The sequence below is a fragment of the Periplaneta americana genome, chromosome 10, assembly GCF_040183065.1.
Source record: "Periplaneta americana isolate PAMFEO1 chromosome 10, P.americana_PAMFEO1_priV1, whole genome shotgun sequence".
Lineage (NCBI taxonomy): Eukaryota > Metazoa > Arthropoda > Insecta > Blattodea > Blattidae > Periplaneta > Periplaneta americana.
In genome coordinates, this window is record NC_091126.1 from 79,294,282 (window position 1) to 79,313,866 (window position 19,585).

Sequence of the window (19,585 nt, forward strand, 5' to 3'; positions counted from 1 at the left end):
CGCGTGATGGCTATGCTGTCTTCGTTGTAAGTCACATGATTTGTCTCATTGATCATACGGGAAGGTAGTATTTCTCTCAGGAGAGTATTTAAAATTTTGTTGCAAGTAGCTCTTCAACGTACGAAATAAAATAATGTTGCGAACGCGAGTTGCATATACATTTCTCGGAACAGCATCTACCACATTAACAATAATAAGTAAGTATTTGGTGTTCAGATTATTTAATTCTCAAGAAAAATGTACGGTACAGCTTGTTCGTGAATACTTTTCAATTTCTATATATGACATTAATATTACACTAATTTCGTTGTTCCTAAGAAATTGTATATACCTATGTAGCCACGTATCTATAAGATAAAATAATTATATTTTTGAAGGATTAAGAGAAAAGGTTACAGAAGAATAATTAAACTTTCTCCAAATTCTTATCTTCTACTAAACTGATAAAATGTTTTTACTTGTGAATTAAATTAATATATTTACTATACCAGTAGTTCTGTATTACATGTTTTTGTGTATTTTCTCATTTCCCACACTTCAAAGCTGCAGTGGATTAAAATAAAATTCATTTGTTTCACCTGACACAAATTACATAGCATCATCATAAATAGGCTAATTTATTCGATTATCATTTGTAGGATTATTGTAACTTTTCTATTTCCAGTTATTATGTAGGATACTTCGTAGTTCAGCAGTCTTTAATTATCTTTGAAATTTATGTTAAAAGTTTTGATGCTTAGTTTGTGTTGAAATATTGAAAGTAGGCTGGGATACTGTACATCATTTTGGATGTTATATTTCTCAAAGCTATTTTCATGGATAATTTTTGTGTGTGATGTTTCATAAAAATCATATCTTAGGAATTTAATTTTTCTCGAAGCACTTAACTAGACCTAGGCTATAGAAAGTAAGTTTGCCCTGTAGTGTTACTCTCATTTTAGTAGGTATATCACTAGATTTAATGTCCAATTTAGAAGTGTTTGTTTCAGCACGGTTAAAAAACTTAACTCACTTCTTTTGACTCTTTTGCTTAAAAACTAATTCATTTGCCTTTCTTTTCTCTTTCTCCTGAAAGTGTGAGTGATAGTCATCCTGGAGTAGAAAGAAAATCACATGACGAGCATAAATGTCGAGAAGACTACTTTTAATCATATATAGGGTTACCCTAATTCACGAAGGCTTCACGAGAACTTACGATCAACCCAAAACAAGAAATTGTGTTCTGGCAGTGGAATAAATACTATAGCTTCACAATTCTGTTCTATTCAATTTGATTCTGCTAAGTGGCAGCAGGCCTTGATGCTTTTCAATTCACTGCGGACTAAAGCAAGGAGATTCACTGTCACTTCACTGTTTAACTTTGCTCTAGAATATCCCATTAGGAAAACAGGATTTGGAATTGAATGGGTTACAACAGCTGCTTGTTTATGCAGGTGACGTGAATATATTGGGAGAAAATCCACAAACTAAGTTATTACGGAAAAATAGCAATTTTACTTGAAGCAAGTAATGAGGTAGGTTTGGAAATAAATCCCTAAAAAACAAGGTATATGATTGTCTCGTGACCAGAACATAGTGCGAAATGAAAATATAAAAATTGAAAATTTATCCTTTGAAAAGGAGGAAAAATTCAAATAGTAACAGCAACAGTAACTAATAGAAATGACACTCAAGAGGAAATTAAACGCAGAATAAATATAGGAAATGGTCTGCTATAATTCGGTGAAACTTACACTCCTACTTTGAGAGAGAAACAGAGTTTAAGGGTGTTCGAGAATAAGGTGCTTAGGAAAATATTTGGGGCTAAGAGGGAGAATGGAGAAAGTTGCAAAACGCAGTACTGCACACATTGTATTCTTCGCATAACATAATTAGGAACATTAAACTCAGACGGTTTGAGTTGGACAGGGCATGTAGCATGTATGAATGAATTCAGAAAAACATATAGAGTGTTGGTTGCAAGACCTGAGGAAAAAGATCTTATTTCATTTTTATACTTTTCACTTAAACTGAAATTTTGAATTATATCTGAATAGTCTGGACTACTTTCATGGGATTTTAGACGACTACCAAGATTTTTCCAGTTGTTACACCCCTGAGAAGATAATGCTGTCATTGAGGTCGAAAAACGTCAGCAAGCAAAACGATATACACTGTCTCGATTTTTAGAAAATACAAGCCAATATCGGTCCTGTTTTTCTTTATTGCTTAAAATCCTGAAATAGTGAATAGGTGAAAAGTGTCTCTTTTTGACGTCCAATGAAAACACAACATTTTCTTATTGAACGGGTCCTTTTTCGACAATTTGCAGTCTTTCTTTGTCCTGAATTGGATGTGGCCAATTGCCAGGATCAGAGCTATCAAAAGTGCATATTTCACTAAATGAACCTGCTGCATTAATGTTTTCATTAGAAGACGCACCACCAGTGTCACTGTTTATATTATTTTCATTAGATTGATTGTACACACATTTATTTGTAGAAGTTGGGGGTTCTTGAAGGATCAAATCATCACATCTCACACAATGCTCAGTTACGGGCACTGTTTCATTGATATTAATATAGTTCAACATTGAACCGCATAACTGCTTCTTCAGTTGCTCTGTAGTTACCCATCTTTGCCTTTTGAAATTGCCTGATTCGAATTTTCTACATCTATCGCATTCCCTCCTGGACATTACAACGAAAACATAACACAGTAAACTTAAAAAAAATGATAGGCCCTAACTCTCTTGGAAAAGTATAACTGAATAAACAGCATTGGAACTTTACCGTAACAAGAGCGAACCTTACTTGTCGGTCAGATGTGATACTGCTTGTAACATAAATATGGCTCATTAGAATTTATATTGAGTGACAATGTGAAGTAATTTTATATTCATTATTAGATAATGGAATCTTTATAAACTTTATAATTCAAGAAAATATACATTCATTAGCTTTGTTTAACGTGTTTTGAACATTTCAAATTTAATTTAAGAATTTGTGATAATTTTTTCAGTTTCATCATAATTTATAATATCTCTTCATTTTGGTCAAACGTGCACATGGAGCAGGAGGAATGGAAATACTGTGTTGCTAAGTCAGCGGTTTAGTAGCTAAATCTGGTGTTTTCAGGACTTCAGTCAGCTACAGAATTTTACCGTCAGCAGGTAGCTATTTATTTGGCGTTTTTTGACGATTCCGGCAGAGGGAGATGATATTTTGGGATTCTTTTATTATAGGATATCGCTTAATTTTCGTCAAGTTTGACAAACGATGACGTCACAACATGGCGGTAGTTACGTCACAACGCAGTGGCGTCACAACATGGCCGACGTAAACCAATACGACGAGTAAATAAAACTATCTAAAAAGAATAATCACACAAATTGACGATATCCCATTCTGGAACAGAGCCCATCCGCTCTTATCCAAAATAGGATATCAGCAAAACAATTTCACAACATCCCATTCTGGAATACAACCCATCCGCTCTTATTCAAAATAGGATATCATCAACACGATCCCATTATCTAAAAATCAATAATCACACAAATTGACGATATCCCATTCTGGAACAGAGCCCATCCGCTCTTATCCAAAATAGTATATCAGCAAAACAATTTCACAACATCCCATTCTGGAATACAACCCATCCGTTCTTATTCAAAATAGGATATCATCAACATGATCCCATACGTGAAATTTCGGCAATTCGACACTATACATGGCAGAGAAAATGCACTTATATCATTGAATTCACAGTATTCGACCTCATGTCACTGAGATATCACCTCAACTAACCCTCTAACCTTCTCACATATGTCGACCTCATGTCACTGAGTTATCACCTCAACTAACCCACTAATCTTCTCACATACGTCGATCTCATGTCACTGAGACATCACCTCAACTAACCCACTAACCTTCTCACATAAGTCGACCTCATGTCATTGAGATATCACCTCAACTAACCCTCTAACCTTCTCATATACCTCGACCTTGTTCAGCCCTCTGTTTCACTCCTCTTGGGCCAGCAACGCACTCCATAGCCAAACAAATCACCAGTAGCACAACTGCTCACGAATTGAACAAATAATAGAATGATTTACACACCATCCAAACATATGCTTTACCGGTACGCCATTCAAACCTCATCAGTACCAACCACCAATAAAATTTACACTTATACCAACCTAACCACCGGAATGCACAGCGACCTCTGTATTTTTACCCGCAAACACAAAATGTAACCCTACTAACCGATGACGTCAATCTTATGACATCACCCCATTCCCCAATCTAGCCAACATATATTCTCATAAACATTCTACCGATATCCTATAGTCATATAGACCCGATATTTTTAAGTTTTTTTTTTTTTTTTTTTTTTTCTGTAAAGATGTTATAATTGTTTTTATATGTACTTGTGGACAATAATATTAGTTAATCATAAACCAGAGTTTAGTTTGTTATTATCACAACAGTTGCTGAGATACAGTGGCGGAAAATTAACTTTGTGGAGTAAAAAAATGTTTTCAACACTACAAGCTTTTGGGCAGTGGTGAGTGTTATTTCAATTTCCAGGGGATTAGAAATATTAAGTTCCTTTTTAAATTTTAAATCTCATTTTGGTTCATTCCAAATTTTAGGTTGCGATTTTCAGTGATGTATGTGGTGATCATCCCTTCAAAGAGCATCTGGCATTTTCTTTCCTTATCGTACCATTGTCAAATGCAGAGGTTGAGAGGCTATTTAGCCAGATGAATCTTGTGAATGATAAGCACAGAAACAGGATTGAAAATTCCATGCTAAATGAAATTTTGACCGGGTGCACATCCAAACAGAGGCAGTGGTATTTCCTCTAAGGTGAGAGCCTAGTTTATGTGTGTGTGTGTGTTAATCGAAAATTGGGGGCTAGAAAATATTGAGAATAGGACACATGTTTATATTTTTTCGATTAATACACACACATGTAAACTGGGCTCTAACCTTAGGGGAAATGCCGCTGCCCCTGATTTAGTCTATATTTATATAAAGTTCCTAAAGCTGTATAGTTTTTATTTCGAATTTGGAAGTGTTGTGTTAAGAAAAATCTGGAGTTTTTAAACTACAGTTTAGCGGTTTTTTAAGCTTGTGCAGTGGTAAATGGTATTCTGAGTTGGCAACACTGGCATACGAGTTTCAAGAAAGCCGATTGAGAGAGAAGAAATGAATGAATGCATTGTTGACTGCACTTTGAAAGCTAGACAGTGGTGTCAATTATTAGGCCTATTATATTTCATTAAGAATGAAAATAAATAGGAATGTGGAAACAGAAGAAGAAATAACACGTAAATAAAAGGAAACATAGGTATCTGAATGAAAAATCAAATTTTAAATACTTGTAGTTGTGAGACCCTTTCAGGCACGAGGCCCTAGGCAGCAGCCTATTTTGCCTTCATGTAACGCCGCCTTTGACTGGCAGATATCTGTAAGATTAATGATCATCTTCAGAGTATATAAACTTTCATTTACTGTATGTATGAATGAGTATCATGTAAGTATGATTTGACTGGGCTTTATTAAACAGTCCCACAGCATTGATATCATGGCAATGAAACTGAAACATAATTCACAGTAGTTAAGTTTTCCAATATAAATCTATAAATTAATGTCACTGAAATCTTTGATCTTTTTCAGTTTTGTATTATGTCCTCACTGGGAAAGGAGAACGTGTGAGTTTGGGCTGGTATGTAATTCTTTAATATATTTATTTTTAATCACTCTTCTAGCTTTTTTGGATTTACAATTCACAAAAGCAACAATAATGCATGTTCACTGTCGTCAAATAGGTAATGTCGATATAAATACTGAACTGTATTAAGAATTTACAACAAAGACAATATATAGTAAAATCTCGATATAACACTCGCTTATAACACTTTCTCTTCCTTAATGCTGATTTTCTCTGGTCCCTTAAGCACCCTCCATAAGAGATATTATTTCAGATACCGGTATTGTGTTCCTGCTTTTGATGCTTTTCCCCTTATTACGACATTTTCTGCCAGTCCTGGGCAAAGATCACGTAATGTAATTTTCATTGCTACTAAACCTCGCCTTTTGTTTTAGCTTTAAAAACATTAGCATTACTAAGTTCAAAACATCTACAGTGTGCCTCGATATTTTTTTCTGAGATCGGTGTAGGCCTACTGTCTATCTGCAAACTACAAATAAAGTGATTCTGATTACCACTATCAACACAATACCTATCACTGTACTATCAGCATTTGAATATTGCTTAGATAAAACACATTAGAATACAAACGTAAAGAAGTCACCAATTTGTAACATCAGAGAACGCATAGCAAACATTAAAGAAAAAAAAAATTCCGTATCCTATTACAAGTTCTGAGTTGAGATATATAGATCATCATTTTGTAACTGGTTGGAATAAAGCTATTGTTTATTTCAATTATGTGATAAGGCACCACGCCTCTCAGTGGTACAGAAAGCAAATCTAGCTGGACCAAAATCTAACATATTTTCATTACCACTATTTAATCTTCAGGTTAATTTACAAATGACATTTACTTTGTTTTTTATTCCAGGACAGAGAAATACAATGTTGTGTTGTTTCTGTTTCAAAGCCACTTGTAAATTAATTGGTTGATTAAATATTGTATGGCTAAAGTAAGCCATGACTTTTGGTACAACCAATTAGAATTGATTAGCTGTTCGTCTCAACTCTTGGTATATGTAGGCTATTCATTCATTGTTTTCAGCCCAAGGGCAGGTCTTTCACTAGAAGTCCAGCATTCTCTAACCTTTCCTATTTTCTGCTTTTCTCTTAGTGTCTGCATCCATATATCTTCTTATCTATCATCTGATACATTCTTCTGCCTCGGACTTTTCTCCCATTCACCTTTCCTTCCACTGCATCCTTCAGTAGGCAATTTCTTCTTAACCAGTGACCCAGTCAGTTTCTTATTCTGTCTGTCCATTTCACCTGCTTCAGTCTTCTGCATATCCACATTTCGAATTCTTCTAGTAGTTTCTCTTCACTTCGTCGTAATAGCCATGTTTCTGTCCCATACAGTGTCACACTCCACACAGAGCACTTAACTACTCTCTTAGTTATTTTTCCAGAGATCTGCAGATGATGATTCTTTTTCTGTTAAAAGCTTCCTTTGCTATCCTGACTCCAAATGACTAGTGACCCCATCTATTTATCCCTTGTCTCATTCACTGTATTTTCCTCTTGAAGTACTTTGTGTTCATATGTACGGAAGGATGATGTTTGAATTGTTTGTACAGTGCATACATTTTGTCTTAACTCACTCGCATATGTACAGCTGCACTGTGCACTGCCACATCTCCGAGCAGGGGAACATGAAATGTATGCACTAGTTACTTTTTGAATCAGTAATATTTGTTATTATATTATTGTTGTAACAACGATGATTTAGAAATGGTGAAATGATGACAGAAAAACTTAGTCTCTGAAGAAAATTTCAATATCGTCTTTGTCCACTACAAATTCCTTTTGGTTTCACTGGAATTCGAATCTAAATCTGTACTATTTAAAAAAGATTTTCCACACAGTACCCGTTGTGAAAGAACATTGTGTATACAGTTATAATCCAGTGTGGTGTGATATGGAATTACAGTAGCTATAACATTTTACAGTTCCAGTATATTATTCAGATTTCATTGTGAAGTAAATTGATAATATATTAACCTCAAAAAGCATTCACTGCATTCTTACTTTCAGGTTCCTAGAAGACACCAGCCCTTATATGTGGGCAACAGTTGGGATTGGCTTGTCTGTGGCACTATCTGTAGTGGGTGCTGCTTTGTAAGTCACATTTCATTTCACAATACAATATCCCTTTGAAGCGATATACACTTTTTTCACTCAATCTAGATCATACATATTGCAGTCCAACTGTATATCATTGTATACATATGTGAAGAGATGATGTAAATAAATAGGTCTATATAATAAGTAGTGTTATATGAGTCTCAGTTTATACAAAATTGGATGTTTAATTATATTGCTGTATCTTTTCTTCAAAATGTTGTTTTAAAATGTCTATTTCCTCAGTCATTAGATTGAATTTGAAAAATACAGTGCATCTAGAGATAGAGTGGTCAGTATCTGGCAGTAGGTGTGACAACTGCAACAACTCTTGGCCAATCCAAGGCCGCCACGTTCCACTCTATCTCTAGACGCACTGTAGCACTTTTTCCGTTCTCATAGACTATGCTTATCTTAAGAGGAAATTTTTCACTAGGTTCCTCTTGAAAATTTACATATCGGGTAATGGAAAAATTAAATATAAAAAATTGGCAGTTAGTATAAACTGCAAAACTGAAGAAACTGCTTTCAAAAACAGCCTAAGTACAACTTGAGACCTGCATGTAATATTTTTGCAAGGCTGTAGGTACACACAATCTAGACACAAATCTTCGTGATTCTTCACTTTTCCTTATCTGCAAAAGCCTGCAGAAAAAATAACAAACATTCTGTCTTTGAACCTTCTTATTTGTATTATACTGAATTTCTATTTGCAGAGAAGGTGGAGAATTCTTCACAAACGTTCAACATTAATAAAAATACACAGTTAATAATACAGTATTGTGATACAAATTAACACCAATCTGTAGACAGTGTATGGTTAATTTACTTTTGTAGGTAATTTTTCTCTACCGCATTTACTCATGTACAAATTTTCAATGAAGCAGAATATTTCCTTATTAATCTTTATGGTTAGTGCTAAAAGTACATTAACTTAGCATTCATAATTTATAAAAGAGAAGTGAGATATTTCAATGTGAATATAGATTCTGGACCATTCTTTTGTCTGTTTCAGAGGAATTCACACAACTGGTGTGAGCATTGTTGGTGGCGGTGTAAAGGCACCTCGTATCAAAACAAAGAACTTGATTTCAGTTATTTTCTGTGAAGCTGTAGCAATTTATGGACTCATTACTGCCATTGTCTTATCTGGAATGCTGGAGGTAATTTTTCTTTTATATAACTTTCTATGAAAAGCGCCAAGTCATTATGCGGAGAAAAGGGTGTTCAATGATAGTCCTTTTGAGGGACGAATTCTGAGCATATTATGAATGGAATAGTGCTCTGCCATTTTATTCCTTTGTGCTTCGAGTTGCCAGAAATAATTATTTTATACAATACATTTTGAAACCATTATCTTTAAAACACATTTAGAAATACCGTGTTGTTGCATTACGGACCTTCAGTTTCGACAAACAATTCTGTATAATGTTTCTGTTACGTTTATGGTTTGAGAGTAGTATTTTAATAATTTAATTATTAATAAATCATTTTATGTAATAAGTATTTGACTATGCTGTTACCAGACATGTTGAACCTAACGCCTATCATGGGATGTAAGGACAGTCACCTCGTGAGAAATGTCTGATATTGATATTGACTACATAACCATCTCACTGCTGCAGAGAAGGAGTATTTCCATGAATTGGCAATTGCTACTCTCTATACTGTGATGTTAAAAATTTTTCTAGAAACGAAGTCGATTTCCCACTAAATAGAAAGAAATGAGTCAAAATGGCACAGGAAAATGCTGTTCCTTTGTTCTTACGAATTAACTCTGACGTTACTGTCACTTTAATACTTTTCGCTATGTATATAGGCCTATGCAAGTGTTTTTTCAATCAGGGTGTAATCATTTCACAGTCAATCTCACACAAAAGGGAGTAGATACATTATTATTTGCTTCATTTTCGGGTATGTCCACTGTGATGTGCTTCTAAGTGGGAACAGGTTTCAGCACGAGGATGTAAATATTGATGTAGAAGATTCTGTCCCTTGCAAACTTCAAAATGTAATATAGTCGAACTTTTCGAATTCTTACGTTTTTAATTCGAAATCGTGCTCGATTCCTAGACATGTCTATAAAACGAAATGTTAAGAATAGTCTGTAATTTGACTTTTCTATTATTCTTTTATATAATTCGAAGTGAAATTCAACGAAATTCAGATCTGAAATTACGAAAATCAGCTTGGAGTATAGTGCGAGCAGATTGTAGTAGTATTCACTTCAGATGAAGAAGGGCCAGAATATCCCGAGAAACCATTGACTACAATTGCTCAGGCCATGAACCACATTCAAGAATTAAGGTGTTATGTTGATGGACAGTAAAATGTGCTTGAAACAATTTTCAAATTGCTCAATAAACTCGAAGTTTGCATGAATCAAAACTTAAATGAAAAAAAGAAAAACAAACAAAAGTAACGAACTTTTCCAAAAAAAAAAATAATTGAATGTCTTGTACATTTACAGTGTTCTATAAAACCTTGAACAAATAATTTTGTTCTTACTATACTGCAATGATTTCTTATGCAAGCGTTTTCAAGCACAATTGTCATGAGGCTCCATAAATTTAGTTGGTTTGGACCATTGTCTCGAAAAACGTTGGCATATTTCAATCAAAATACCTCTGGTATAGAAAGTCAGAAAACAATTGAATCTTGTCTAATTCGAAATCTTACATAATTAGATTTTTTAATTGTTCCTTCAACTTCGAATTATCCAAGTTCGACTGTAAGTTAGATCAGAAAGCCTTTATTGAATGCTGAAAAGGAAGAATATTTCTTTCTTCATTAATACAATATAATAAAATGTTGAATTAACCTTTTTTTTTTTTTTCCAAAACTTCTAGGAAGACGTGAACAACTCTGATTAACCTCATATGATTACCTCATAAATTGAACAACTAAATCCAAAAATAATATTTAAATAAAGAAATCATACAGTTGGACAACATTGAATTCTTGTTCCTCCATTCATGATGAATTGATTAATGTAAAAAGAAAATTTATATATATGAGATATTTTTGTGAGTTTGTTATTCATTCTTCTTAGCTAGTGATACAATTATTGTTACATTTCAAATCTGTGACTTTCTGGTCTCTTAAAATATTATATTGAACTATGGACGATCTTAAGAGGAATATATTTACACATAGTAACAATGTAATTAGAGCAAAATTTTGAGATGTATGTTTGTTATAGCCATTTTCGTGGTCTAAAGCCATGGAAGTAGATGGAATTCGCAGTCAGAACTGGCTGTCTGGGTACCTGATGTTTGGTGCAGGCTTGAGCGTAGGTCTTGTCAATCTCTTCTGTGGTATAGCTGTTGGAATTGTAGGTATGTAAAATGATTTGATTTCTTTAATGAACTGTTAGTTTTAGTTCCATCTTCTCATTTAATGTCGTGTTTCAGGATCTGGTGCTGCTCTTGCTGATGCTGCCAATTCTGCATTGTTTGTGAAGATTCTTATTGTAGAAATTTTCGGCAGTGCCATTGGTCTTTTTGGTCTGATTGTTGGTATTTACATGGTAAGAACATTGGCCATAATGTTAATATTGAAGGATTTTGCTGCAGATTAGGTGGCAGTATTACCTTTTAAGATTTCTTTCCTACTATTTTGCCTCGTCTTGCATTGGATCTCAGCACTGAATAATGAGATGTCCATTTTGAAAGTCAGAATTACCGTAGTGGATGATTAGCCCTCTGCAGATAAATTTATGCTTCATTATATGAAGTTAACCTTGGGAAGACATTACTATCTTGCATTTACATTGAATTAAGTAAGATTTCTTTATTGTCTCTTGGTCTCACTTATCTTGTCATTGGTGTATTGTGCCAGTGTGCCAGTTTGAGTATTCTTTTATTTCTTTGTATTGCAGGTTTCAAAAATATTTTGGAGACTATTATGTACCTAGTAGTGGATTTAAATTTATATATTATCTTAAAAGCTTATTTTTCTTTTCCAGACTTCCAAAGTGAAAATGGGTGACAAGATGTAAAACAAACTGAAGAAATAATTGCATAATCATCGATGTGACGTGTAAAATAGTGTAAATTTGTAGCTGAATGCTCGAGTATTGGTTGACTGCTAGTCAACATTAGATTTGTGGTGCTGGTTAGTCTCAGTGTATATAGAAAATATGTAATCATAAAACAATTGAAGCATTGACCAGAATATTATATTTATAATGTGATCTGTGTAATTTCTTATAAAGATCTGTATTGGTATAGTTATAAGTCTAATATTGTATTACACGTAAAAGAATCTCTCTCTCCATTGTCAGTTATACTGTTGCGTGTTTTCTGATCAATGCTTTAATTTTGTAAATATTATGGTCTCACGAGATTCGGAATAATTTACATGTAAATATATGATCACACTCAAATTGGTTGATGCACTAGCAAGTACCAGTAATGTGAATTCTTAATTTGAAATACTGAAGTGATCTGATCATTCCCATTTATTATTACATGCGATGTTCTCCATTACTTGTGTGACTGTATCCTACTTTGTGGTATGTATTCCATATGAAGCTCAGGAATGAGATCTGTACTTTTACATAAGGCTGCAGTGAATCTCATATATATTATAGCCCATCATCTCACTAAGTGTTGTTTTGTGACCCAGCTCTTGTATATTTATTTAACACTGAAGATATTACTGCAGCTTTGTGTCAGATTTCTCCAAAATATTTTCATGATCTGTAATAATCATTAGGTCAAAGAACGTAATTAGTTTGTCCTTAAAGTAAAAATGATTATTTTTTGTATGAAATTTGACTTGCAAGGAAACTGTTAATGAGCTCAACCCTCCAACTGCTTACATCGTTAGATCTTTAGAACAGATAAACAAATACAAAAAGTCAGTTGTGACCCAACAAGTGTAAGGTTGAGAAAATGAAGCTTGAATGAAAGATTGTCAAAGAATGAATGAACGAATGAATGGGGAAAAAGTGAGTAGAAGCATTTGAAAGATACATGGTAACAAAAAATGAATCTGTGCTGGAAAGAATGGGTGAAGAGAAAACAATAATGCTGAAACTGATGATGAGAAACAGAAATTAGTTGGATCACTGGATGAGAAGAAATTGCCTACTGAAGAATGCACTGGAACAAGTGGTGGATGGGAGAAAAGTTCGAGGCAGAAAAATCAGATGATAGACGATATTAAGATATATGTATCATATGCAGAGACTAAGAGGAAGACAGAAAATATAGGGAAGATTGGAGAATGCTGGTTTTCCAGTGATAGACCTGCCCTTGGGCAGAGAAATATGTATGAATGATAAGAATCGCATCCTTGCAAGGACTCTTGGGACTCATCTTATCCTTTATATGAGCTCCTAGCTTAAAGGCCATTTGTCTCACTTCATTCACACTGTCCCACTAAAGGAACTTGAATAAATTTTGCAGGGAAAATGCCGAAAAGACTACCAAATAGTAGAATGTTAGTTTGCTGGACAGTTAAGCCAGCCAGAAATGTGGCCCAGAACAAGAATAATAGCTACAATAGTTGCATCCCATATCACGAGCCTAGTCATTGAACCAAGGAGAGAAGCAGCACTGCCAAGACCAAGTTCCTGGTGCCTGCTGGTGTTGGGAAGCTCCATGTTGCCAAGTCTCTGTTGTGAGATGAAGATAAATGAATTGCAAAATTTGGAAATTCGAAATGAATAGTGGTGGGTGACAGGTTCATAGCCCATTTCTTCAAGGGCTTATCCCGAGCTTCCAGGACTAAATGACCACTGAAGTAGGGGTGGGTGTATTTAAGGCCTGGCAGCACCTGGGTACTATTTTTCGAGGTCGGGCTGCACCAGGGCATTTTTTAAATTTTTATATATAGCTGGACATTTATTATTCACATTATTAGGTGCTACAGGACCATCTTTAAATTATGTATTAAGACTATTAATTGGCACTCAAATTACATTTATAAGAAGTCATATTTTATTCTTATCAAATAATTTCATAGTGAGGTCTACTCCACAGACCGAGCAACCTCTACATCTAGATTCGACCCCATGTATTTTCGCCTGACATTCCATACGTGTTCGTGTGGAAATGATTAAAATGATTAGGATGACGGAGACGATGATGATGACGACTACTATCAAAATCCTATAGCTAGGACACTTTTTGTTTACAAATACACCACTGCACTGAAGTTATAGTTCACAAAAAAATTGTTCAAGGAAAACTTCCAAATACATAAATGTTCATAGCTGGAATGATTCTGTGTAATAAATTGATTAATTTCGTCAGTTTCTTTATTCTAGTGTGATTATGTTGTTAAGCAAGTACTGGATATATATTTGACAGCAAACCATAAATTTACAAGTGAGAATGCTGGAAGCTAGTCTCACAAAAACGTTATTTTGATAAGTTTTGGCTGTATGTACTATTACCATTCCTGGAGTCAAAATGGTGAAAAAATTTACAGATCTCTAATTCACGATGTATTAAAAATTCAGATTTCAACAGTATAATAATAATCTGTGGTGCTACAGCCCTTTAAGGGCCCAGACTGACCAGCTGGCTGCTGGCTTCACTGCCACATGCTGAAACAGAGGTGGATTACAGTAGTTAAAAATGGTAGCACAAAGCACCTACATGAGGCCAACAGAGTGGATGTCGAAGTAAAGAAATATCTCCCAGACTTAAGAATAGAGCCCAAGAATACCCACACCAGACTTAATCAAGAATCATTCGTGATGTAACTGGAGAAATTAGAAGTGAAGAGGTTCTGATAAAACTTCTGGAGTAAACGAACTTGAGACAAATTCTAAATAAGGAACAGCATCCAATCAGCTGCAGAACATAAATACCTTACAAGATTTGGAGATACACAATCAATACACTTGTGTAATTCCACTATTCCTGCAGAAATCCTGAAAAAAATTGTCTTCTACGGCCAGAAATATGGAACATCTATGTTCTTCACAGTTCATATTTAATGATGGTACCTTTAAAACATCCCACTTCAGTTCATGTAACTTTTTGCCATATAATTCTGGAGCATCTAATTCCATTAGTATTCTGTCTGATGGAAAGAATAACAGAGACGTTACAATAGAGTTTATGACCAGTAGAAAATACAGTAGACACAACAGCAAGGCTGATGGCTCATGCTTTAAATAGTGATGATGGACTTCGAAACAACCACAATGCAGTGCACCAAAGTTTTTCAACTGCAAGTGCAAAAGGGTGTTTGTATCATCTTACACAGCTTACCACAAAATAATTAGTCTGAGATTAAGGACAAGATACTTAAACGCTGAAGAAGTTGAAATGAGGTATCAAATGTAAGAACTGATGACACTAACATTCTCTGGAAGATGTTGAAGCTGTATGCCAATCTACATGATGATCTTCTGGTGTTAGGTGAATACCTCAAACACACATAAGAGGATGTTGAGCCTAGAGAAGACTGAGAGCAGTACCATCTCAATTTGTACACCCTATTTGCAATGTGTCTGAAAATACTATTCATGGTTTTGAAAGTACTAATAATTCAGTTGAAGGTTTTCATTCCAAATTTCAAATAATGGTTTCCGCCCACCATGTCAGCGTATGAAGATTTTTGGAACAATGTATCAAGAACAAAATGAAACAGATAGTCCAATTATTCAACTTCAAGCAGGTCATATGAACATTACAGAACCCGACAATAAAAGGAAATTTAGTATAACTGGACATTTTACATTGGTCATTTAGACTCTGCATCCATCCCAACATTCGTCTTAATGCCTTAGGGAAACCAAAGGAAAACCACAGGCACGAGTGGTCTCAATTTAAGCGATCAAACCAGTTGCTCAGTGTATTGATTAATAAAAATGGGGGTTCTTGAAAGAGAAACTTTGATCACATTATAAAAATCTTGTGAAGCCAGATTGGATATGTGATAAGAGTTCTGGCTATGTGAGAGTTTTTTTTGTTTAGTTGGTTATTTAACGATTATGTATCAACTATTATACTACTCTGTTTCTGGAATCTGTAGAGTACAGTGATGAAACAAGTCCTTTGCACAAGTGGTGAGTGGGGAGGGTCAGTCCAATGACTGCTCTTGGGGAAAGCATTACTTGAGGGGAGCAAACGACTGCAGAGAAGGGGATCATTTCTATCTGAACTCAACTGCAGTTTAAGATGCCATGCGCATCTTACCCCTTAGCGGCCCCGAGCCTATGCAGCCTGCAACATACTTTTGCACTGATAGGTTCTGCCCATTCGCTCCACCCAGATGCACCGACTTATCCTAGAGCAGACCTGTGCACAGCAGTGTTCTACGGGCAAATAGGAGCCATGTGGCAAGTTGTCGTGTGACATCAAATACCATGAGAACAGTGGAGTTACAGTGTTAACCACTACATCAGTTACATTACAGAGGAATGGAATTGGAATTTATGGGAGGGGGCACTTTGGCCCAGCACTGTGACCTGTTACAATCTATTATGCTAGCTCTCAAGCTAGACACAATCCCAAACCCATACTGGCTGACTAAGGTTCGTTGCATTCCCAGGTTTTGAACAGGCAAACTCCCCCCATCCCTAGATCCGTCCCACCATACTTTGCCAGCCAGAGTTCAGGGAATGCTATGGAATGATGATGAAATGGAGAAATGGTGACTGAATGATTTAAATGCCTAATATGGGGAGAAATGGGAGAACTCCGAGAAAAGCCCAACTGCGACCTTGTACACCACAAGTGTCACTATGATATTTCCATCATTTTTCATCAATGAAAAATCCCAGACCTGACCAGGACTCGAACCTGGGCCGCCTGTGTGACAGATCGGAGGTCTGGCCACTCAGCCACCACACCTTACAGACGAAGAATATGTCACAACCAAGTTCAAGCGATAAGCAGATGTCTACCATGTCTACTTTTAAGTGTGATTGAGAAGAAATGTTTTTTATTGAATTTCAAGAAAGTGTAAAATGTTTAATATATACGAATACTTTAAATCAGTTAAAGAAATTCGGTCTTGAGACATTACTCTGTATATCATAGTCAACAATGTGATCGCAAATGAAATTAATAAATTTTAACTCAAAGAAACACTCCTATCAAAAGTGGTGTAAAATTAATTTAAAATTACTCTCTGTGGGGAAACATTCGGTTACAGCGATCATGAGTAAAATTGCCCCATGAAAGAAGTGAAATTGAGAATGTAATAATTTTAAATCATCATCATCATTACTGTCATTAACCATTAGTGTACCTATTATATTTTAAATATATTCTCCTTTTTAGAGAGAGACTGAGGAACAGATGTACAGCAAGCCAGCTTATTAGCTCATTACATTTAATAAGGCCTCTGAGAAATGTTGATGATATGGAGTTCATTAATGAACACCTAATAATGTCTGCAGAAGAATTTTGCCCTAAACTAATGAAAATGTATCAGTCTGTTGCCATGTCACAAAGGACTGAGATGCAGAAATATGCTTTACTAAATAAATGTAAACGTTAATTTATGATTAGATATATGCTTGACATGTATTGTAATATTATTTCTATCAAGAATTTAGCATTAAAGATGCGTCACTGATTTTATCACATTTGTAAGTTAGTGAAAATATAATTTTTTTTAGTAAATTATTTTACAACGCTTTATCAACATCTTAGGTTATTTAGTGTCTGAATGAAATGAAGGTGATAAAATGCCAGTGAAATGAGTCTGGGGTCCAGCACCGAAAGTTACCCAGCATTTTGCTCATATAGGGTTGAGGGAAAACTCCGGAAAAAACCTCAACTAGGTAACTTGACCCAACCGGGAATCGAACCCAGGCCACCTGATTTTGAAGCTAGACGCATTGACCGTTACTCCACAGGTGTGGACGATAATATTGTAGTTTATGTATTATATTACTCCTTGAACTTTAAAGCACTCCATGTAATAAAATTCTACAGTGCACGCCACTGATGCAGCAAGCTTGCATTCAAGAGCCGAACTGTGGACTCACCTTGCCAGCTAGGCAAGAGCATGCTTGTATGGGCAGAGCATGCACGGGTCTGCTCTAGAGATTCCAGAAACGGAGTTTAGGTTATTTAGCATCATTGGGATTGGTGATAGCAAGATGGTATTTGGCGAGATGAGGCCAAGAATTCGGCATTTGCCTTACAGTTGGGGAAAACCTCGGGAAAACCCAACCAGATTTGGGGGGGGGGGCATGATTGGGTTGTTCTGCTTGTAAAGCATGCTGAGTGCATAATGCTATCTCGAATGTCATGTGTCAAAGTAGACATTTGTGCAGGATGTACAATTCTACTACACTGCTGCCGTTTCTTAATGCATCATTTTCAAATAATTTTTTACACTCTTACAGTATGGATGGGTAGCTATTCATTTATGTATGTATGTGCTGTGGAGATCTAATAGTGTACGTGCAGTTCGAGGGAATATTCTGATATGAGTTCATTAATATTTTCTTCCTTAGGTTCATATGCTTATCTTTACTTACATGTCTATGTATCCTGTGCAACAGAATACAATGTTTAGTTTCTGAAATTAATTGTGGAACCAGTACTTTGAAAAAGCATCATGTAACATGGCTCATGCTAGATGAAAAGTAGGCTGTTGCTCCAAATAACATGTCAATGACAGAGTATTTTCACATTTTAAACATTTAATACCAAACTGTTGAAAGTGCTCTATTTTCAGCACTGTATGTAGTGGTTCTTTTGTGTACTGTATTTCAGAAATAACATTTATTATCTAATTTTATTCAATACACTGAAATGCCAACTCTATGCATGTTTGTTTCCCAATTTTAAACATTTCAAGTGGAATAGTTTTCTGATTTATATATCTTCGGTTTTTTTCAGCCACTATATGTAACAATTCTGATTTTATAGCGAGATGTTTGCTAAGTTACTTTCTCCTACATAGTATAGACGTTCCCACAATTGGACTGTGACAACAACATAAAGTGGTTCTAGTACTACTGACTTGTTTGAAGCACTAATTTTCCAGAATTCTTTTGCAGTAAACAAATTCGCTGGTTTGTATTACAGTATTCATTATTACGTATTCTGGAGTTTAATGTATATGACATAATATTCATAAATTTATTTTGTATATATTGTTACATTCATAAATGGGGGACCTATTAGTATGGTACTTCCCCCTCCCCTATTTACTTTCCACTTTTATATTAAGTCTACTAATTAAGAATGATTTGTGTCAGTATTCTGTGAATGTCCCACCATATTTTATTTGAATGCTATCACTACTGCTATAAAATAATAGTTGGAAGAATGGATTTATGTTTGCAGTTATGTTAATATGTAACTTCAGTGTATGTTGTTATATTCCCCCCCTCATAAAAGTGGAAAGTCCCAACTCCCCCATTTTTGCTTGTTGCACATAAAACAGCGAAACTATCTCTCTTCGATAATGGCCACAAAATTACATGAAAATGCTTAGAAATTAATGAATTTATAAAGTTCTGTGGAAAAGAGAAGAGACTTGTATTAAAATACTTCCTAAGCATATGGTGAGAAATTCACAAAAATAGGTTAGACATATGTGGTTTTGAGGACTCTCAGATACTGAATAACAGCTTACAGACAGTGTGCAGAATCTTGTGATATGTTTGGAAGGATGTAGTTGCTGCCAATGACTATAGCATTTAACGTAATACAAATATTTTATAAAGATTTATTTTGGAATTTTTGTTCCTTTTAAATATTTCAGCATTAAAATTGTACTAATATACGTAATTCATAATTTGAGTAATAAAGTATAATTTATGTAAGTTGTA

At 35.0% G+C, this 19,585-nt stretch overlaps 1 protein-coding gene across 1 annotated transcript; it reads left to right on the plus strand.

Annotated features, from left to right (window-relative positions):
- The first annotated feature begins 6 nt into the window (after positions 1-6).
- Positions 7-19,585, plus strand: LOC138707822 (V-type proton ATPase 21 kDa proteolipid subunit c''-like). The gene is made up of 7 exons (XM_069837772.1): positions 7-197; positions 5,664-5,712; positions 7,735-7,818; positions 8,837-8,984; positions 11,024-11,159; positions 11,235-11,350; positions 11,789-19,585. The coding sequence occupies exons 1-7, from the start codon at positions 134-136 to the stop codon at positions 11,819-11,821; spliced, it is 630 nt and encodes a 209-aa protein (XP_069693873.1). The 5' UTR covers positions 7-133; the 3' UTR covers positions 11,822-19,585.